General features: G+C 32.9%; 1 protein-coding gene and 1 long non-coding RNA gene across 2 annotated transcripts; one reads left to right on the top strand and one right to left on the bottom strand.

Annotated features, from left to right (window-relative positions):
- Positions 1-9,027: 9,027 nt before the first annotated feature.
- Positions 9,028-9,517, bottom strand: LOC133039402 (transcription factor SRM1-like). Its single transcript, XM_061118293.1, has 2 exons — positions 9,375-9,517; positions 9,028-9,277 (listed from the first exon to the last, which is right to left on the bottom strand). The coding sequence occupies exons 1-2, from the start codon at positions 9,515-9,517 to the stop codon at positions 9,028-9,030; spliced, it is 393 nt and encodes a 130-aa protein (XP_060974276.1).
- Positions 9,518-9,758: 241 nt separating this feature from the next.
- Positions 9,759-11,626, top strand: LOC133038918 (uncharacterized). Its single transcript, XR_009688515.1, has 2 exons — positions 9,759-10,173; positions 10,834-11,626. It is a non-coding gene; the product is annotated as an uncharacterized LOC133038918 (long non-coding RNA).
- Positions 11,627-23,378: the final 11,752 nt, after the last annotated feature.

The following is a 23,378-nucleotide window of genomic DNA, read 5'->3' as shown; positions in this document are numbered from 1 at the left end:
TTTACTTGATCTATTTAATAAACTAATAAGCTACAATAAAATTAAAAACACTCACATAAAATGATTCATTCTTTTATTAATATGTATTTTTTTATTGATAAACAAAATATTTTCAGTTGTTTACTATGTCAATAAAAAATATTGTAATGTCGGAGTTTTTGGTGGTGACTGATGATATTTTAATAAATAAATTAACATAATACTAATTGGTTACTTATTTATAAAAAATTTAATTTTATAATTATAAATTAGTAAAATGTAACTAATAAGTATATAATTGATATGATAAGTAACTAAATAGTGACTTTGATTTTGAAAAAGGTGAAAAATATATACTTTCTACATTTTAAAATGATCACACTAAAAAAATAGGTGGCAATGATAATATTTTTTAAATTAATGATGTAATAAAAAATTATTTTTAAAGTTAAAAAAGAAAGAAAAATTGATAAAAATGGAGAGAAAGAGAGAGAGAGAGAGAAAGAGACAAGTGAAAGCCGAAAAGATAAAAGAAAAAGAAATAAAAATTAATAGGAATGCAACAGTTAGGTATGTGTATGCTACAGTAAAGTCAAATCAACGACAAAAAAAGTTAAACAAAAAAAAAAGCTCATGATCAAATTAATAGGTAAATCACGGTAATTTATAATCAGCAACGTTATATGTGTAATTTAATTGTAAAGTAAGTGTATACATGTAAATTATCCAAAAAAATCCCCAGTCCGATGGGTCCGATTGGTCGGACTCCATCGGACAGGGATTTTTTTGCGATTTCGAGAGAGGAAGAGAGAGTGGGGGTGAGGGGGTGCGACGTTTTGGTGGTCGAGAGAGGGGGCTGGGTCGAGGGTGTTGGTGCGGGTGGTCGGAGGTGGTGGTGAGGGTCGGAGGTCGGAGGTGGTGGTGAGGGTGGGCAGTTGTGGGATGCGAGATAGAGAGAGAGAGAGAGAGAGAGAGAGAGAGAGAGAGAGAGAGAGAGAGATGATGCAAAGAGAGTTAGAGGGAAGGAGAGAGAAATGGTTTGAATTATGAGAGGGGTATTTTTGGGGTTTTGAAAAAAAAAAGTCATAGTTTTTTTAGTTTAAAAGGTTTTGGTTTAAGAATAAATTTTTTTAGTTTTTTAAGTATATAAAATCAAATTTTCCCCACAAAATTAGATAAATTTAGTAAGAGTGATTATAATGTAGCTATAAATATTTTTTTATGATAAATAAGCCCCCACAAAGTAAACATCTTGGGTCCGTCACTAATTTATGGTAAACACTTTATTTTTGTCCTTATGTAGGCATATTTTTAAATTCATAGATATTTAATCTAAGAATCATAAATTTATGAGTGCATATAAATAGTTAAAACCATACATATAACTATATGATAAGCCAAGTGAGACTATTGTTAAATATTTAATTAGCTAATTTTTTTTGCCAAAATTTATGTATATGGCTTTCACAATTGTTGGAGTACACTTTGCTTATTAAATGTGTCTTTAGTTTAGAAAAAAGGTAACTGAATTTGTTAAAGTAATCAATATATCAATATATATATAAAAGAAAGCACAAAGGAGTTTAGGTGGCAACTTATTTTTTTTTCTTCCAATTTTTTCTATTTTATGACACATTCTCTTATTTTATTTGAGAAATACACTATACATATAAACAAAAAGTCCGACATCATTTAAAAATCGTTTAGATGTTATCCATGTAGGTTATAAGTAGTAATTTTATCATTTTACTTTCTTTTATCTAAAAAATATTATTTTTTATGAGTGATTGAATAATTTATTACTTAATAATTTCTTTATATGCATATTTATATAAGTAATTATTTATTTTTTATAATTAACTTTGTAGTAATAATTTTTAATTTTATATATATTTATGAAATAAATTTTAGTTTAAAAATTTTATTTTACTAAATTTTTATATGTAGGAGTTAAAAATAATTTTTTATAACTAAAATCAATTTACCAATAATCAATATATCAATATAAAGGAAACTAAAAGAAGAGTTTAGGTGGTAACTTATTTTTTTCTTCCTATTTTTTCTATTTTATAATACATTCTCTCGTTTTCTTTGAAAAAATACTACACATGCAAAGAAAAAGTCCCACATCATTTAAAAATGGTTTAGATGTTATCCATGTAGGTTATAAGTAGTAGTTTTATTATTTTACTTTTTTTATCTAAAAAAATATTATTTTTTATGGGTGATTGATTAATGTCTGGCAACTTATTTTTTTCTTCCTATTTTTTCTATTTTATAATACATTCTCTTATTTTCTTTGAAAAAATACTACACATACAAACAAAAAATCTCATATCATTTAAAAGTGGTTTAGATGTTATCCATGTAGGTTATAAGTAGTAGTTTTATTATCACTCAAACAATTAACTTGTTGATGATTAACAACTACTGGTATTAGTTGTTCGGATGATGATGAGTGGAAGCGTTCGCTCATCAATAGGTTCTTCTTTCATCGATTTATTAGTCTCATGATCGAGTTTCAATTGAGATCGCATCTAGGTTTATATCATTATCTTGAATAATTATCTTATCAGCCTTATTGGATTGGTGGAAGTCATCGTCTAATTCATCTCAATTAACTTCATCCCAATTAATATTTGGGTCAATGAAGATGTCATTAGGTATCCAATCATCCATTCTTAATGTATACTATATATTAATTAATTTGATTATTATAGAATATTACTAATATATATACTCTTATATATACGTATGTAGTTATATAAATACTCAATTATATGTTCGTCTTTACATGTATCATATATTTATAAATGTATAGATAAATAAATCCTATTTCTATTCATATTACAATTGTTCTTTTAGATATTTCTTTAATTCTAATTCTATTCATATTACAATTACTCTTTATTAGTTAATATATCTTTTTAACCCTAATTCTATTCTTATATTACAATTACTTTATATTAACTAACCAAAACTTATTATATACGTGTACGACGAAAACCTTGTCTTTGAGTATTTAGATGATACGACGGCTCGGGTTTCACGGCTAAGAAAAGCGAATCACGAGATCATGACAAGTGTCAACATCACAACGTTGAGTGCGAGAATTCTATCCTCGCAGCCCAAATGAGTCGTTGGATAAGATTATTAACTTCCTAATTAAACGCAAGTAATAATCTTGTCATTTTGGGTAGAGGAATAATTGGATCCAACGGTGGAGATCATTTCATGGCCGCCGCTGGTGGGAGTTTGTTTCGGTACGGTCGTGCCTATGGAAAGCTTTACGAACCAACCTATTATGGCTTCGAGATGTTTTTGATCAGTACTAAACTTAATAATTTAATTAATCCATGATGGGTTTAATTTTCTGGGATTTCCATGGTTAAGAACTTAAGGATAAAAAAAAATATTGGGTTTAATATATATATATATATATGAGGAAATTTTTTTACTAGAATCCTTATCTGTTTTGGTATTTAAAAAATTTTGTAGTATAACTTTTATTCATGATCACGTACATTACGTTATTTAAAATCGCTAAATATATAGTTTACAGTGCCAAAAATAAATAGTTGTGCATACAACAAAATATGTAAATCTTATTTCAGCATTGTAAACTCAAATTTTTTAAAAAATTTATAAGTGATCTTAAATAACTATAACGTATACGATCATAAAAAATTGACTAAAAACTCTTTTGTATGTTGAAACAGATCGAGATTTACCGAAACATCCCTATACGGGGTGCACTTTAGACTTAACCTATATGATATGTAGGAAAATTCTACAATACACTCCTTGGTGCACCGATGTATCCTTATTTGTTTCGATATCTAAAAAAAAAATTAGTCCATTTTTTTTATGGTAGTATACGTTATAGTTACTTAAGAAATTTGGTAAAATTTTGAGAAATTCAAAAAAATTATAGACGGTTGAACATTGATTTCTATATTGTAAATTATTTTAAATTTCTCAAAATTTTGTGAGATATCTTAAATAGCTAGTGATTTCTTCCTTGAATCGGTTCTCTTTACCGAACACAAATCTAGTGTTCAAAGTACCTTGCAGTACCTCATTGTCCATTTTAGTATTTCCCAATATTCAGAGTCAGGGTCTGAAATGTAACTGCTGACCACAATCATAGCATGAGCTAAGTGAAAGAGTTCAAGGAACTCAAGCAAAGATAAGAAAAAGAAAGAACAGAGGAGAGGAGAGAGAGAGAGAGAGATGATGAAATGAATGATGGCTCAACTAACTGTTGAAAGCCTTGAACACTTGAATATATATAGCATTTGTTATAGACAATTCACCAGAGAAAGATAAAGGGTACAAACCGAGAAAACGAGTTAAAAGAATTACAACAAAATAACAGTATCGTGTAACAATGTTAACTCGTCTAATTGTCTAATCGTTTTTCCTTATTCCTAACATCCCCCTCAAGTTACACGTAGGGAATCTAAGTGTTAACTTGTACGCTAGGAAAACAACCGAGGAATAGCCAAAGGTTTGGTGAAAATGTACGCAATTTGGTTGCTTTGGAGTCCACATATCGGATGTCTAATTGTTGAGCAAGGACCCGATCTCGAAGGAAATGAAGATCGATTTCGATATGTTTTGTGCGGGCGTGATAGACGGGATTAGAAGCTAAGGAGCCGGCACCAAGATTGTCACACCGGATGATTGGGCAGCGGGAAAGACTTATGTGCAATTCAATGAATAATGATTGTAGCCAAATAATTTCGTTGTTGCTAAGGCTAACGATCCGTACTCGGACTCGATCGGAACGAGCTACAATGCTTTGTTTCTTAGAGCACCGGCTAAGAAGATTGTTGTCAAGATAGATGCGGTAACCCGAGGTAGATTTGCGATCGTCTAAGCAACCGGCCCAATGCATCACTTTGAAACCATGAAGTTCAAACCGAGTAGCAGGTGTGAAATGAAGACCCAAGTGCATTGTACCCACTAAATATCGCAGAACCCTTTTACAAGTAGCCCCGTGGTGTGATGTTGGAGCTTTGACAAATTGATTGAGACGATTGACGAGAAGGCAATGTCGAGCCTTGTAAGAGTAAGGTATTGCAAAGCGCCAAGGACAACTGCGATAGAGAGTGGGATCTTCCAAGGGAGTACTGCTTGCAAGAGTTAATTTAGCACTAGAGCACATAGGTGTGGGCTGGGGTTTGGCATCAAGGAGACCAGTTTTGACTAATAAATCCTTGGTATACTTGCGTGGAGTAAGGTATATACCAGTTGAGTCACGGGTAACTTCAAAGCCAAGAAAATAATTGACAGAACCCAACTGTTTCAAAGCAACCGGTCTTGTAAATCGATATAACCTTGGTAATTTGAGCCTTGTCTTGACCGGTAATAAGTATGTCATCAACGTATACCAAGAGAAGAATTAGTTTACCATGTTTCTTAGTGAAAAACAAGCTGTTATACGCCTTAGAATTACTGAAATCCCCATTGCAACAAGGCAGATTTTAACTTGTCAAACCATGCACGGGGGGCTTGCTTGAGCCCATAAATTGCCTTATTAAGTTTGCGAGACATGGTTGGGGAACTTGGGGTCAATGTATCCACGAGGTTGAGACATATAAAGAGTCTCATTGAGGTCACCATTTAAAAAGGCATCATTGATGTCAATTTGTTGAATATCCCAATCATAGGTGACGAAGAGTAAAAATTAGTCGAATGGTGCATGGTTTGACAACCTGGACTAAAGGAAACAAGAGCGACCAAAAACCTTCAACATGTTATAATCGGTTTTAAATGAAATAATTTCTCATAAGGGGAGAGGAAGTTTAAGATAGGGGTGGGTAGCCTATTGATTAGGTAAGCAGCCGAGGCAAAAGCTTCCCACCAAAAGGTGAGAGGCATGCTAGCTTGAGCAAGTAAGGTAAGTCCTACATCAACAACATGTCTATGTTTTCTTTCCACTCTTCCTTGTTGTTGATGAGTGTGAGGACATGAATTTCTTCTAGAGATTCCCATTGTGTAAACGGAGTTGTATAAAGGTAAATATTCTTTCCCAAGATCTAATTGAACACTTTTGATTTTGACCTCAAACATTCTTTCAACATAAGCATTAAAGTGTTTAAAGATTGTGGTGGCTTCGGTTTTGGTTTGCATAGGGTAGATCCACACAAATTTAGTGAAATCATCAACAAAGCTAATATAATACTTGAAACCATCAAGGGATACAAGAAAAGAGGGGCCCCAAACATCGGAATGTATTAGCTGAAAAGGGGCAGTGGTTTTATTAACAACAGATTTAAAAGAAAACTGATGTAGTTTGCCATATTGGCAAGAATCACAAAAAGCTACAGTATTACATTTGACATTAGGACAAACAATGGCTAACACTTTGCCTAGGACAAACATTTGGAGGGGTGTCCAAGTACGCAATGCCAAACAGAGCGGTATTATGTTTGTTGAAAAGCGGAGTTCTTGTTGGTAGTACAATTAAAAGCGACGGGAGGATTGAGATTGATGGAGGAATTGGGAAGACCGAGAGGAGACTTGTGTGGATTTAACGGCTGCCGGTATAGGCCATCACTGAGGATACCCCGAAAAAGAACTTGGCTGGTCTTCTTGTCCTTAATAAGACAACAAGTGTCATCAAATTCAAGCACAACATGGTTATCTGGAGTAAATTGGGAAATGCCGACAAGGTTTTTGGTCATATTGGGAACATGCAATATGTCTTTTAATACTAAAGGATACGAAGAAAGATTTGTATGCACTGAGTTAGAACCAATGTGTAATATAGGGATAGAGTGGCCATTACCAACTGTCACTTTAGCCTTCCCTATGTAGTCTTGTTTGTGATCAAGATTTTGATCATTGGAAGTCATGTGATGGGTTGCACCTGTGTCCAAGTACCGAGCGGTGGAGTAATCTTACGTGGGATGAGTAGTGGACATTAGAGCACGAGGATTATCTCGTATTATTTGAGGTGGAGGCACCATTGGGGGGTGGTGGAGGTCCTTGGAAAGAGATATCAAAACGATGGTAACATTTCTGCACTGTGTGTCCACTACGGCCACATAGTTGACAGATAATTTTGTTTCCACGACCTCCACGGCCTCCTCCTCTGTAGAGTTGACCACCTCTGTATGAACCACGTATACCTCGATTACCACTGAAGTTCTGGCCACCACGACTGGTTCCTCCTTGGCAAGAAAGACCAGCAAAAGTAGCCTGAGCATTGTCGAGAGTGGCACTGGTTTGTTGGCTTATTCTCATTTCCTGGCCGTGTAACATGAACTGAACTTCTTGAAGAGAGAGAGGTTCAGTTCTTGATGTTAAATTTACTACCACAGCTTCATATTACGGTCTAAGACCGCCAAGAATGTATAGGGCCAAGTCATCATCGGAGATCGGTTGATCCGCTGAAGAAGCGAATCAGCCAATTGCTTCATTTTTAAGAAGTAATCATCAATACTCATGGATCCTTTCTTTGTTGATTGCAATAAGCCACGGATTTGAAGGAGCCTTGCTCTGGATCTCGTGGCAAAGAGTTGAGCAAACACATTCCAGATCTCCGACGAGGTTCGACAATTGATAACATAACCAAGCATTGGTTCAGAAATTGAATTCATTAGCCAATGCATTATGAATTGATCAAAACTAATCCAATTTTGATAGTTTGGATTGAGAACGTTACCTGCAAGAAATTGAGCTGGAATCGGAAAGGTGCCAAGAATGTAACCATCCAGATTATACGCACGAACCGCAAGAACCAAGGATCGCCGAAGGAGTAGTTTGATCGATCCAATCGAAGGTTCGAGAGGTAAAAGGTTGTTGTTAGGCAAGCCAATTTGAACTGGTTCTGGGACTGGGAGTTGAGCTTGAACCGGAGGAATGGGCGGAGCTGTGTTATCTTCATTTTGAGCTTCAAGATTGACTTGTGCACCAGTGACATTTCCCATAGGTGTGAAATTTCCTGTGGACTCCATTAAAGCTCTGATACCATGAAAGAGTTCAAAGAACTCAAGCAAAGATAAGAAAAAGAAAGAACAGAGGAGAGGAGAGAGAGAGATGATGAAATGAATGATGGCTCAACTGACTGTTGAAAGCCTTGAACACTTGAATATATATATCATTTGTTACAGACAATTCATCAGAGAAAGATAAAGGGTACAAACCAGAAAACAGTTAAAAGAATTACAACAAAATAACAGACTGTGTAACAATGTTAACTGTCTAACTGTCTAACTGTTTTTCCTTATTCCTAACACTAAGTTAGGTCTAGAACACACCATGGAGTAGTATATGAGACTCCCAACACAACTTGTATAGAAAACTTTGCTCATCTTAACTCTTTCGCATCTTTTTTTAGTGACTTATAAGATGCAGACAATTTTATTGTATAAAAGATACTAATCTAACCAGCCCATAAAACTGGAGACTCAAGCAAGCAAAACAATACTCATAAATTGAAAAATATAAATAATTTTTCTTTTTCTTTTATTACACTTTATTGTTGTTCTTCTTCTTATCTTTTTTTTTTTTTCCAAATTTTATGATTCTTCATTCCCCACCACCAACCCTCACTACCCACCATCACCACCACAATAGATTTTTCACATCCAAATTACACCTAAAAAAACTTGAACAAAAATCAAAACAAAATAAACAACAAACCCAAATCTGAAATATTCACAAAAAAATATCACGTTTATACTATAAATAATACATAATAGATTTATACACTAAAATTTCAACAACAAAAAAAATACTAAGAAATTTAAAAGAAAACTATGTTTCTCTTTCTCCCCCACTCTCTCTCCATCTAGTTCTCTTCCACGCGCGGTGCTGAAGCTTCATTCAGATCGTCTGTTTTTGGCCAACATCAACCCAAAGAACCTTGCAATGAGACTCCCTACTCCTCAAAGAAAAAAAAGAAAAAGAAAAATAATAAAATTATTTTTTTAAAAAAAAAAATTAGTTTTATAGACACCTCATCAAATTTAGGTAACATGTGACTAAAAAAAATATTTGGATAATTTAGGTTAGAGCCAGTACCTCATCAAACAATCAGTTTTGAAATGAGTTTGGAGAACAAAATGTTCCATCTTCTCTTAATCTTATATCATTTATACTCTTATTTAATTTCTTCTTTTTATTCTCAGAGGTTGTCTCTGCAATTTGTTTTTCTTTCTCCATTTTATTAAAATATTTTTGAGCATGGCTAGCCACTTGGACTGGAGTTCTTGTACCACCAAGTAAAGTAGATATTTCTGTCCAATTACCAGAACCAAACTTACTCATCCCTTGTAAAAAAATCCTACAAATATAAAACACTAAGCATTATTAGTTTTTGATAATACATGTTTGAGAAGTAAATAACAATAATATAGTATTTTAGGTGTATAACTACTTACATGTGTTCTTTTACAGTCCAACGACCATGGTTTGAAGAGGTTGATTTTCGTTTGCGAGTTGAAAGAGTTTCTTGTTGTTGATATTCTATAGTCGGCGCAGGAGTGTGAGTGGGAATAGGAAATGTATGTGTTGTCGTTACCATTTGTGCATCTTGCTTGTTGTTACTTTGGTCCCAACCACTCTCACTACTATAATCCAAATAATAATCAGTACGATAAGTAAGTTTAGGTACTAATTGAGGTGTATAACAAAATTGGTAGGGTTGTTGGTTGTAATCATTACTTTGGTCCCAATTACCACTCTTATTACAATACTAACTAAGATATTATTTAATCCTAATTCTATTCTTATTATAATTATTACGTTAATTATAGACGATTGGATAAAATACTAAATTTGAAATTCATATTTTTTTAGGGAATTTACCTTTTAAAAGTTTTTTTCTACTTTTACGGTTTTTATTTTTGGTTTTCATTTTTATAGTTTGTCTTTTTTATTTTTACTTTAAAATTAATTTTTTGAATTTATTTTTATTGAATCACACTCCATTTTCTCACCAAACTTCACTCTGTTCATCTTAGTCTTCCGTCTTCTTACTGTAATGGCTGTTCTCTTCGTCAATCATCCCAGCACTATAATTTTGTTCTTCAAAATCCCAAATCATAACCCAAATCACAAAATTGCAACCCAAATCCTTTAATTACATTTATATAGAAACCCACGTTGCAATCCTAAATCACCATTGAGAAATCTACTACAGAACAAGAAGAACAAGTTGAGTTTGTTTAGCTCAATCAGGTAAGTCTTCCTTGACACGAATCAAACAATTAATATAAAGCTTTAATGAATTTCAATCTCTTTTTTTGTTTTTATTATTTCCCTAATTGTTATAGCAAACAATTTTTAAAATTGAATTATAAAAAATAGATTTATACATTGCAGATGAATTAAAATATCAATATTTTGATTACCCATATTATGAATGTGACATTGTAATTTATTGTGAATGTGTTTATTATGGACTTGATCGAGTTTAAAGTATTATACAGTCATTTAATTTAGATTTTACAAGATCAATATATTAATGATCCTAGTATGTTGGTTTGTTTGCTATTATAGATCGACCACCAGGTGTTTGGTGTATTGTCTTAGTGGATAATGTTAGTGTTTTTGTTTGCATTTTTTATACCACTATTCTATTGGCTTTTGCATAGTATTTTTGTTTTTGGTTTATTGTCTTTAGTGGATAATGTTAGTGTTTTGTCTTGCATACACAAATTTAGACTGTATAACAAGTTGGATGGCTTATGATTACTATCTTTAACCATAGATCCAAGTTGAAAATTTCTCTGCATTAATGTCTCAATGTTCAAAATCATTGCAATATACTTTTTCAATTGTTATTGTTTTACAGGTTCTTTATATCTTATGCAAATTTGAAGTTTGTTGTTATTTCAGGAAGGAAAATTTAATTGATAGTTTGCTTGTGGTTAATTTTGACTATCATTATCTTCTTTCTCCATTCAACCATTCATTAGTATTGGCAATAGTTTGACTATTTTCATCATCATCATCATCTTTCCTTTGATCAACTCTTTAAGCTTCAAAGCTAATTCAAGGTGAGAAATTAAATCTAAAAAGATTATATCCTCCAACTCTTATTTGGTTAGAGGCTGTCTTTTTATCTTGTGTAATTTTAAAGAATGAAAATGGTTCACACAAAGGTTTTCTTCATGATCTCTTCCGTCTCATTTCGCTCCCCTTCCTTCTGCTTCTACTTCTTGTGTTGAAGTAATGATTTCAAGACCTGATTTTGATGTGTAATGTCAAAGATGTACGCCTACCTAGCCTACTTATTTACTATATTAATATGCAATAGCAACACAAATTTGTGGACATGAGAATGACCAAAAGTATCCATGTCAATATTAAGTTGTTGTAAACCACCCCATGCATGTTAAATATAGAATACTTGTAATTATGATTCAATCAGCATTGATATTTAAGGCTCAACTAGATTAAAGTTTGTGGGTTAATTTTTCGAGGGAAAACAGATTGTGAGAAAGAGAGAATTATGAGCTGTTTAGAGAGAGAGATGAGTTGCCCTTGAGTGTTATGTAATGGTGTGAGTTCAATTGCAGAAGCAAAGCTTCTCAAGATTGTGTAATTGGAACTGTTGTAATCTCTCATTAAATATCAGCTAATAAAGATTCTCTAAAGCCATTGTTGTGGCTGTTTTCTGGCCGGTGGATATTACCTTGTTCGAACCTTGTTAAATTTGTGTGTTCTTAATGCTTGTTTTAAGATCTTGTTACTCGGTTTTATAGTTGCTGCATTACATTACTGTTTTTGTTTTTGATTTGGTTTCATTGATCATTGTCTTGTTTATAGATAAGATACCTTCATTAGTTTTATTAATCAAAAAGAACCATCTTATGTATTTGAAACTGAAACCAAAAAGATTATCACATCAAGAAAACCAAGTAGTCACTCAGAGGATTTTTAGACCACTATTAGCACCAGATTTGATATGGACAATAACCAAATGCTTCATCCCAATAGTGTTGTTCTTAATGATATCAACAAGAAGAAGCTTGTTCAATTTTCACATCTTTTATTTCAAAAACTTGCTCTAATTGATGATTACTATGTTCCTGGTTTTGGCTTCATGAATTTCGGTTCTATATGAAAATCTTATTCATTATTATGTATCATAATGAAGTCAAAAAACAGAGAAACTCCCAATAAAAATATGGATGGCTTTCTTGGTATTTTTATATTCCAAAAAATAATATTAATAAGTATAAAATGAATTAGTTTATGTTGAATAAATATTAAGGAAGTTAATGAAGTTGTTTTTGATATTCCGGGATGCAAGGCTCTAGGGCCAGATGGATTTAGTAGCTTTTTCTTTTAGGATAATTGAGATATGGTTAAGGAAGACATATGTGAAGCAAGTTCTCCCTTTTTTAGATACGGGAAATTGCTCAAAGAGTTAAACTCCACAATCGTTACTATTGTTCCAAAAGTGAAATGTCGCGAATCGGTGAATGACTTCGGGCCAGTAACATGTTGCAATGTTATTTAAAAAGTGACAACTAAGATGCTATGTACTAGGCGAGACAAGTACTACCTGAACTGATAGCACAAAACTAAAGTGGTTTCATTCAAGGTAGATATATAGCCTATAACATCATGGTTTGCCAAGACTTGGTAAAGCAATACGGGAGGAAGAACACAAGACCAAATTGTATGATCAAAATTGATCTAAGGAAGGCTTATGATACTTTAGAGTGGGATTTTTTGGAAGAAACGCTTACAGCCTTGAACTTTTGAGCGATTTATTCAGCCATTAAGATTGATGTGGGGGCTATAGCCACCACGAACAAAAATATTGCCTTTTAAAAAATTAAATATAAATTTTTTAATATAATAATTATAGGCCAAAATAGTAGAAAAGCCCCACAAAAGGGAAATTTGATTTTATATACTTAAAAAATTAAAAAAATTTATTCTTAAACCAAAACCTTTTAAACTAAAAAAACTATGACATTTTTTTCAAAACCCCAAAAATACCCCCTCATAATTCAAACCCATTCTCTCTCCTTCCCTCAAACTCTCCCGGCATCGGACCCCATGGTCCGACCATCGGACCCCACTCTCTCTTCCTCTCTCTGAAATTGAAAAGAAAAAAAAATGAGATTTTTTCAATAATATACTTAAAATATAAACTATTTACAAAAATATCTTAATAAATCTCAATTACAATAATACCTTGCTACATCATTAAAAATACTTTAATTTTAAAATAATATGCCTGAAACGAAATTAATCCCATATTCTGTTTTTTTTTTTTATTATTTTCTCGGTTTTCAAAAATAACCTTTTGGTTACTTATAATGTTGATAAGAAATTAATTAATTACTTTTACGTAAAAAAATTTATTTTTAAATTATATATTTTGAGATACAATTTGGTTACCTCTAAAATCTTATTTGCAAATATCTTAATAATCAATAGCTATTTTCAAGTTATTGTGTTGTCTTATTATTTAAAATATATTTGGGTAACCTTAAAGTTTATTTTCGAAACTAATGAGTTTGTCATATAATATAATAAACTACTATTTTTATTTACCAATTATTTTATATACCTTTTTGTTACTTTGAAACTTATGTATTTATTTTTAGATTATATTAAATTAATTTGTTATTTTAAATACTTTTACGTTACTTTTATATTTTTCTTTTGTAAAAATATTTATTTTACTTGATCTATTTAATAAACTAATAAGCTACAATAAAATTAAAAACACTCACATAAAATGATTCATTCTTTTATTAATATGTATTTTTTTATTGATAAATAAAATATTTTCAGTTGTTTACTATGTCAATAAAAAATATTGTAATGTCGGAGTTTTTGGTGGTGACTGATGATATTTTAATAAATAAATTAACATAATACTAATTGGTTACTTATTTATAAAAAATTTAATTTTATAATTATAAATTAGTAAAATGTAACTAATAAGTATATAATTGATATGATAAGTAACTAAATAGTGACTTTGATTTTGAAAAAGGTGAAAAATATATACTTTCTACATTTTAAAATGATCACACTAAAAAAATAGGTGGCAATGATAATATTGTTTAAATTAATGATGTAATAAAAAATTATTTTTAAAGTTAAAAAAGAAAGAAAAATTGATAAAAATGGAGAGAAAGAGAGAGAGAGAAAGAGACAAGTGAAAACTGAAAAGATAAAAGAAAAAGAAATAAAAATTAATAGGAATGCAACAGTTAGGTATGTGTATGCTACAGTAAAGTCAAATCAACGACAAAAAAAGTTAAACAAAAAAAAAAAGCTCATGATCAAATTAATAGGTAAATCACGGTAATTTATAATCAGCAACGTTATATGTGTAATTTAATTGTAAAGTAAGTGTATACATGTAAATTATCCAAAAAAAATCCCCAGTCCGATGGGTCCGATTGGTCGGACTCCATCGGGGGATTTTTTTTTTTTTTTTTTTTTTGCGATTTCGAGAGAGGAAGAGAGAGTGGGGCCGAGGGGTGCGACGTTTTGGTGGTCCGAGAGAGGGGGGCTGGGTCGAGGGTGTTGGTGCGGGTGGTCGGAGGTGGTGGTGAGGGTCGGAGGTCGGAGGTGGTGGTGAGGGTGGGCGGTTGTGGGATGCGAGATATAGAGAGAGAGAGAGAGAGAGAGAGAGAGAGAGAGAGAGAGAGAGAGAGAGAGAGAGAGAGAGAGAGAGAGAGAGAGAGAGAGAGAGAGAGAGAGAGATGATGCAAAGAGAGTTAGAGGGAAGGAGAGAGAAATGGTTTGAATTATGAGAGGGGTATTTTTGGGGTTTTGAAAAAAAAAAGTCATAGTTTTTTTAGTTTAAAAGGTTTTGGTTTAAGAATAAATTTTTTTAGTTTTTTAAGTATATAAAATCAAATTTTCCCCACAAAATTAGATAAATTTAGTAAGAGTGATTATAATATAGCTATAAATATTTTTTTATGATAAATAAGCCCCCACAAAGTAAACATCTTGGGTCCGTCACTAATTTATGGTAAACACTTTATTTTTGTCCTTATGTAGGCATATTTTTAAATTCATAGATATTTAATCTAAGAATCATAAATTTATGAGTGCATATAAATAGTTAAAACCATACATATAACTATATGATAAGCCAAGTGAGACTATTGTTAAATATTTAATTAGCTAATTTTTTTTGCCAAAATTTATGTATATGGCTTTCACAATTGTTGGAGTACACTTTGCTTATTAAATGTGTCTTTAGTTTAGAAAAAAGGTAACTTAATTTGTTAAAGTAATCAATATATCAATATATATATATAAAAGAAAGCACAAAGGAGTTTAGGTGGCAACTTATTTTTTTTTCTTCCAATTTTTTTTATTTTATGACACATTCTCTTATTTTATTTGAGAAATACACTATACATATAAACAAAAAGTCCGACATCATTTAAAAATCGTTTAGATGTTATCCATGTAGGTTATAAGTAGTAATTTTATCATTTTACTTTCTTTTATCTAAAAAATATTATTTTTTATGAGTGATTGAATAATTTATTACTTAATAATTTCTTTATATGCATATGTTAGGCTATTTTTAGCCTATGTTTTGGATCCAATTTATGTGCATCTTTAGCTGTGTTGGGACGGAATTACGCTTGTTTTCTATGTTTTCAGGTTCTTTGGAGTAAAAGAGGTCTCGGGTGCAGAAATTCATTGAAAGACGTGCTGAGCCGAAGAAAAACTTAATTTTTGAGTTTTTGCATATCTGGCCGCGGCGATGAAGAGGCTCGCCGCGGCGAGTTACGAGAAACAGAAAGTGCCTAAATTTGGCACATTCTCGCCGCGGCGAGAGGAAGCATGGCCGCGGCGAGATCCCGTACGGACCAGGGGCATTTTCGTCCATCGAACCCTAAATTTCAATTATAAATAGAAAACTGCGATTGGAAGTCAGGGAGAGCGATTTGGAACCCTAAAACACAGCTGAGAGCGGCAGGAAGAGCATAGAGATTCAAGTGAAGATCCAGAATTTATCCTCCAACAGTTCTTTTCTTTATTCCTCTTTAATTTATTTATGTTGAATATTGCTATAGGAATGGTTATGGATTTATTTCTGAACTAAATTTCCCATTTAGGGAGGATGATGATTGTTGTTTAATGTTTTCCTAGTTAATGTTTAATTACTATTCCTCAATTCTTGTGTGTGAAATTATCTTAGTTTGTTCTTAATTTCATGTTTAAGATTGATCACCTTGTGCATGTTCTATGATCTCAATTCAAAATCTGAAAAGTGAGAATTGAGAATGCTAAAATTAAGATAATCGATGTTCTATGTGAAACGAAAGTATTTACATGACTTATGTGACGAGTAGATTATTACTTAATGCTGATTTCATGTTAGTTTAATTAAGGAATTAATTAGATAACATGTGATTTAGAATCTAGAAGATCTGAAAGGAGCTAGGTTATTTCATAATCTGTCATTCATTCCAAGAATAGGATAGTAATTAATCATTAACAATTTGGGTAAACAACAACAGGATTCTCCTCCCTATTGCCTCATCTTGCTCAACTTTAAATTGTGTTATTAAGTTTTCTGAATTTCTTTCATATTTTACTGTTTTTACATCATACTTGCTTTCGATTTACCGAATAGAATCATAAGTAGAATTTAGTGGTACTTAATCCAATTCCCTGTGGGATCGACCTCACCTGTGTGAGATTTACTACTTGATTGCGTATACTTGCGTAGCGTTTAAAAATATAGCAACAGCATATTTATATAAGTAATTATTTATTTTTTATAATTAACTTTGTAGTAATAATTTTTAATTTTATATATATTTATGAAATAAATTTTAGTTTAAAAATTTTATTTTACTAAATTTTTATATGTAGGAGTTAAAAATAATTTTTTATAACTAAAATCAATTTACCAATAATCAATATATCAATATAAAGGAAACTAAAAGAAGAGTTTAGGTGGTAACTTATTTTTTTTTCTTCCTATTTTTTCTATTTTATAATACATTCTCTCGTTTTCTTTGAAAAAATACTACACATGCAAACAAAAAGTCCCACATCATTTAAAAATGGTTTAGATGTTATCCATGTAGGTTATAAGTAGTAGTTTTATTATTTTACTTTTTTTATCTAAAAAAATATTATTTTTTATGGGTGATTGATTAATGTCTGGCAACTTATTTTTTTTCTTCCTATTTTTTCTATTTTATAATACATTCTCTTATTTTCTTTGAAAAAATACTACACATACAAACAAAAAATCTCATATCATTTAAAAGTGGTTTAGATGTTATCCATGTAGGTTATAAGTAGTAGTTTTATTATCACTCAAATAATTAACTTGTTGATGATTAACAACTACTGGTAGTAGTTGTTCGGATGATGATGAGTGGAAACTGTTCTGCTCATCAATAGGTTCTTCTTTCATCGATTTATTAGTCTCATGATCAGTTTCAATTGAGATCGCATCTAGGTTTATATCATTATCTTGAATAATTATCTTATCAGCCTTATTGGATTGGTGGAAGTCATCGTCTAATTCATCCCAATTAACTTCATCCCAATTAATATTTGGGTCAATGAAGATGTCATTAGGTATCCAATCATCCATTCTTAATGTATACTATATATTAATTAATTTGATTATTATAGAATATTACTAATATATATACTCTTATATATACGTATGTAGTTATATAAATACTCAATTATATGTTCGTCTTTACATGTATCATATATTTATAAATGTATAGATAAATAAATCCTATTTCTATTCATATTACAATTGTTCTTTTAGATATTTCTTTAATTCTAATTCTATTCATATTACAATTACTCTTTATTAGTTAATATATCTTTTTAACCCTAATTCTATTCTTATATTACAATTACTTTATATTAACTAACCAAAACTTATTATATACGTGTACGACTAAAACCTTGTCTTTGAGTATTTAGATGATCTGACGGCTCAGGTTTCACAGCTAAGAAAAGCGAATCACTCGGATCATGACAAGTGTCAACATCACAACGTTGAGTCTGAGAATTCTATCCTCAGAGCCCAAATGAGTCGTTGGATAAGATTATTAACTTCCTAATTAAACGCAAGTAATAATGTTGTCATTTTGGGTAGAGGAATAATTGGATCCAACGGTGGAGATCATTTCATGGCTGCTGCTGGTGGGAGTTTGTTTCGGTACGGTCGTGCCTATGGAAAGCTTTCTGAACCAACCTATTATGGCTTCTGCAGATGTTTTTGATCAGTACTAAACTTAATAATTTAATTAATCCATGATGGGTTTAATTTTCTGGGATTTCCATGGTTAAGAACTTAAGGATAAAAAAAAAATATTGGGTTTAATATATATATATATATATATATATATATATGAGGAAATTTTTTTACTAGAATCCTTATCTGTTTTGGTATTTAAAAAATTTTGTAGTATAACTTTTATTCATGATCACGTACATTACGTTATTTAAAATCGCTAAATATATAGTTTACAGTGCCAAAAATAAATAGTTGTGCATACAACAAAATATGTAAATCTTATTTCAGCATTGTAAACTCAAATTTTTTAAAAAATTTATAAGTGATCTTAAATAACTATAACGTATACGATCATAAAAAATTGACTAAAAACTCTTTTGTATGTTGAAACAGATCGAGATTTACCGAAACATCCCTATACGGGGTGCACTTTAGACTTAACCTATATGATATGTAGGAAAATTCTACAATACACTCCTTGGTGCACCGATGTATCCTTATTTGTTTCGATATCTAAAAAAAAAAAATTAGTCCATTTTTTTTATGGTAGTATACGTTATAGTTACTTAAGACATTTGGTAAAATTTTGAGAAATTCAAAAAAATTATAGACAGTTTGAACATTGATTTCTATATTGTAAATTATTTTAAATTTCTCAAAATTTTGTGAGATATCTTAAATAGCTAGTGATTTCTTCCTTGAAGCTTGGTTCTCTTTACCGAACACAAATCTAGTGTTCAAAGTACCTTGTGTACCTCATTGTCCATTTTAGTATTTCCCAATATTCAGAGTCAGTGTCTGAAATGTAACTGCTGACCACAATCATAGCATGAGCTAAGTGAAAGAGTTCAAGGAACTCAAGCAAAGATAAGAAAAAGAAAGAACGAGAGGAGAGAGAGAGAGAGAGAGATGATGAAATGAATGATGGCTCAACTAACTGTTGAAAGCCTTGAACACTTGAATATATATAGCATTTGTTATAGACAATTCACCAGAGAAAGATAAAGGGTACAAACCAGAAAACAGTTAAAAGAATTACAACAAAATAACAGACTGTGTAACAATGTTAACTGTCTAATTGTCTAACTGTTTTTCCTTATTCCTAACATCCCCCCTCAAGTTACACGTAGGGAATCTAAGTGTTAACTTGTCTGCTAGGAAAACAAACTGAGGAATAGCCAAAGGTTTGGTGAAAATGTCTGCAATTTGGTTGCTGGAGTCCACATATCGGATGTCTAATTGTTGAGCAAGGACCCGATCTCGAAGGAAATGAAGATCGATTTCGATATGTTTTGTGCGGGCGTGATAGACGGGATTAGAAGCTAAGGAGCTGGCACCAAGATTGTCACACCAGATGATTGGGCAGCAGGAAAGACTTATGTGCAATTCAATGAATAATGATTGTAGCCAAATAATTTCTGTTGTTGCTAAGGCTAACGATCTGTACTCGGACTCGCATCGGAACGAGCTACAATGCTTTGTTTCTTAGAGCACCAGCTAAGAAGATTGTTGTCAAGATAGATGCAGTAACCCGAGGTAGATTTGCGATCGTCTAAGCAACCAGCCCAGTCTGCATCACTGAAACCATGAAGTTCAAACCGAGTAGCGAGTGTGAAATGAAGACCCAAGTGCATTGTACCCACTAAATATCGCAGAACCCTTTTACAAGTAGCCCAGTGGTGTGATGTTGGAGCTTTGACAAATTGATTGAGACGATTGACAGAGAAGGCAATGTCAGGCCTTGTAAGAGTAAGGTATTGCAAAGCGCCAAGGACACTGCGATAGAGAGTGGGATCTTCCAAGGGAGTACCTGCTGCAAGAGTTAATTTAGCACTAGAGCACATAGGTCTGGGCTGGGGTTTGGCATCAAGGAGACCAGTTTTGACTAATAAATCCTTGGTATACTTGCTTTGAGTAAGGTATATACCAGTTGAGTCACGGGTAACTTCAAAGCCAAGAAAATAATTGACAGAACCCAACTGTTTCAAAGCAAACTGGTGCTGTAAATCAGATATAACCTTGGTAATTTGAGCCTTGTCTTGACCAGTAATAAGTATGTCATCAACGTATACCAAGAGAAGAATTAGTTTACCATGTTTCTTAGTGAAAAACAAGCCGTTATCTCGCCTTAGAATTCGAAATCCCCATTGCAACAAGGCAGATTTTAACTTGTCAAACCATGCACGGGGGCTTGCTTGAGCCCATAAATTGCCTTATTAAGTTTGCGTACATGGTTGGGGAACTTGGGGTCAATGTATCCCTGAGGTTGAGACATATAAAGAGTCTCATTGAGGTCACCATTTAAAAAGGCATCATTGATGTCAATTTGTTGAATATCCCAATCATAGGTGACAGCAAGAGTAAAAATTAGTCGAATGGTGCATGGTTTGACAACTGGACTAAAGGAAACAAGAGCAGCCAAAAACCTTCAACATGTTATAATCAGGTTTTAAATGAAATAATTTCTCATAAGGGGAGAGGAAGTTTAAGATAGGGGTGGGTAGCCTATTGATTAGGTAAGCAGCCGAGGCAAAAGCTTCCCACCAAAAGGTGAGAGGCATGCTAGCTTGAGCAAGTAAGGTAAGTCCTACATCAACAACATGTCTATGTTTTCTTTCCACTCTTCCTTGTTGTTGATGAGTGTGAGGACATGAATTTCTTCTAGAGATTCCCAACTGTGTAAACAGGTTGTATAAAGGTAAATATTCTTTCCCAAGATCTAATTGAACACTTTTGATTTTGACCTCAAACATTCTTTCAACATAAGCATTAAAGTGTTTAAAGATTGTGGTGGCTTCGGTTTTGGTTTGCATAGGGTAGATCCACACAAATTTAGTGAAATCATCAACAAAGCTAATATAATACTTGAAACCATCAAGGGATACAAGAAAAGAGGGGCCCCAAACATCGGAATGTATTAGCTGAAAAGGGGCAGTGGTTTTATTAACAACAGATTTAATAGAAAACTGATGTAGTTTGCCATATTGGCAAGAATCACAAAAAGCTACAGTATTACATTTGACATTAGGACAAACAGTGGCTAACACTTTGCCTAGGACAGATTTGGAGGGGTGTCCAAGTCTGCAATGCCAAACAGAGGCAGTATTATGTTTGTTGAAAACTGGGTTGCTGTTGGTAGTACAATTAAAAGCAGCAGGAGGATTGAGATTGATGGAGGAATTGGGAAGACTGAGAGGAGACTTGTGTGGATTTAACAGCTGCAGCTGGTATAGGCCATCACTGAGGATACCCCGAAAAAGAACTTGGCTGGTCTTCTTGTCCTTAATAAGACAACAAGTGTCATCAAATTCAAGCACAACATGGTTATCTTGAGTAAATTGGGAAATACTGACAAGGTTTTTGGTCATATTGGGAACATGCAATATGTCTTTTAATACTAAAGGATACGAAGAAAGATTTGTATGCACTGAGTTAGAACCAATGTGTAATATAGGGATAGAGTGGCCATTACCAACTGTCACTTTAGCCTTCCCTATGTAGTCTTGTTTGTGATCAAGATTTTGATCATTGGAAGTCATGTGATGGGTTGCACCTGTGTCCAAGTACTGTGCAAAGGAGTAATCTTACGTGGGATGAGTAGTGGACATTAGAGCCTGAGGATTATCTGTATTATTTGAGGTGGAGGCACCATTGGGGGGTGGTGGAGGTCCTTGGAAAGAGATATCAAAACGATGGTAACATTTCTGCACTGTGTGTCCACTACGGCCACATAGTTGACAGATAATTTTGTTTCCACGACCTCCACGGCCTCCTCCTCTGTAGAGTTGACCACCTCTGTATGAACCACGTATACCTCGATTACCACTGAAGTTCTGGCCACCACGACTGGTTCCTCCTTGGCGAGAAAGACCAGCAAAAGTAGCCTGAGCATTGTCGAGAGTGGCACTGGTTTGTTGGCTTATTCTCATTTCCTGGCCGTGTAACATGAACTGAACTTCTTGAAGAGAGAGAGGTTCAGTTCTTGATGTTAAATTTACTACCACAGCTTCATATTCTGGTCTAAGACCGCCAAGAATGTATAGGGCCAAGTCATCATCGGAGATCGGTTGATCCGCTAAAGAAGCGAATCAGCCAATTGCTTCATTTTTAAGAAGTAATCATCAATACTCATGGATCCTTTCTTTGTTGATTGCAATAAGCCACGGATTTGAAGGAGCCTTGCTGTGGATCTCGTGGCAAAGAGTTGAGCAAACACATTCCAGATCTCCGACGAGGTTCGACAATTGATAACATAACCAAGCATTGGTTCGTAAATTGAATTCATTAGCCAATGCATTATGAATTGATCAAAACTAATCCAATTTTGATAAGTTTGGATTGAGAACGTTACTCGCAAGAAATTGAGCTGGAATCGGAAAGGTGCCAAGAATGTAACCATCAAGATTATACGCACGAACTGCTGCAAGAACCAAGGATCGCCAGAAGGAGTAGTTTGATCGATCCAATCGAAGGTTCAGAGGTAAAAGGCTGTTGTTAGGCAAGCCAATTTGAACCGGTTACGGGACTGGGAGTTGAGCTTGAACCGGAGGAATGGGCGGAGCTGTGTTATCTTCATTTTGAGCTTCAAGATTGACTTGTGCACCAGTGACATTTCCCGTGGGTGTGAAATTTCCTGTGGACTCCATTAAAGCTCTGATACCATGAAAGAGTTCAAAGAACTCAAGCAAAGATAAGAAAAAGAAAGAACAGAGGAGAGGAGAGAGAGAGATGATGAAATGAATGATGGCTCAACTGACTGTTGAAAGCCTTGAACACTTGAATATATATATCATTTGTTACAGACAATTCATCAGAGAAAGATAAAGGGTACAAACCAAAAAAAGCTTAAAAGAATTACAACAAAATAACGGTATCGTGTAACAATGTTAACTGTCTAACTGTCTAACTGTTTTTCTTTATTCCTAACACTAAGTTAGGTCTAGAACACACCATGGAGTAGTATATGAGACTCCCAACACAACTTGTATAGAAAACTTTGCTCATCTTAACTCTTTCGCATCTTTTTTAGTGACTTATAAGATGCGTACAATTTTATTGTATAAAAGATACTAATCTAACCAGCCCATAAAACTGGAGACTCAAGCAAGCAAAACAATACTCATAAATTGAAAAATATAAATAATTTTTTTTTTCTTTT

The sequence above is a fragment of the Cannabis sativa genome, chromosome 6, assembly GCF_029168945.1.
Source record: "Cannabis sativa cultivar Pink pepper isolate KNU-18-1 chromosome 6, ASM2916894v1, whole genome shotgun sequence".
NCBI classification, from domain to species: Eukaryota; Viridiplantae; Streptophyta; class Magnoliopsida; order Rosales; family Cannabaceae; genus Cannabis; species Cannabis sativa.
The sequence above is the reverse complement of the archived record's forward strand: the minus strand, read 5'-3'. Positions and strand labels throughout refer to the sequence as shown.

What these genes read in the sequence shown, in the direction of transcription:
- LOC133039402 (XM_061118293.1), bottom strand. Translation starts at nt 9,517, where the DNA reads ATGGTAACGACAACACATACATTTCCTATTCCCACTCACACTCCTGCG. An exon ending in TGGACTGTAAAAGAACACAT is followed by an intron (nt 9,278 to 9,374) that starts GTAAGTAGTTAT and finishes TTATATTTGTAG; the next exon opens with GATTTTTTTACAAGGGATGA.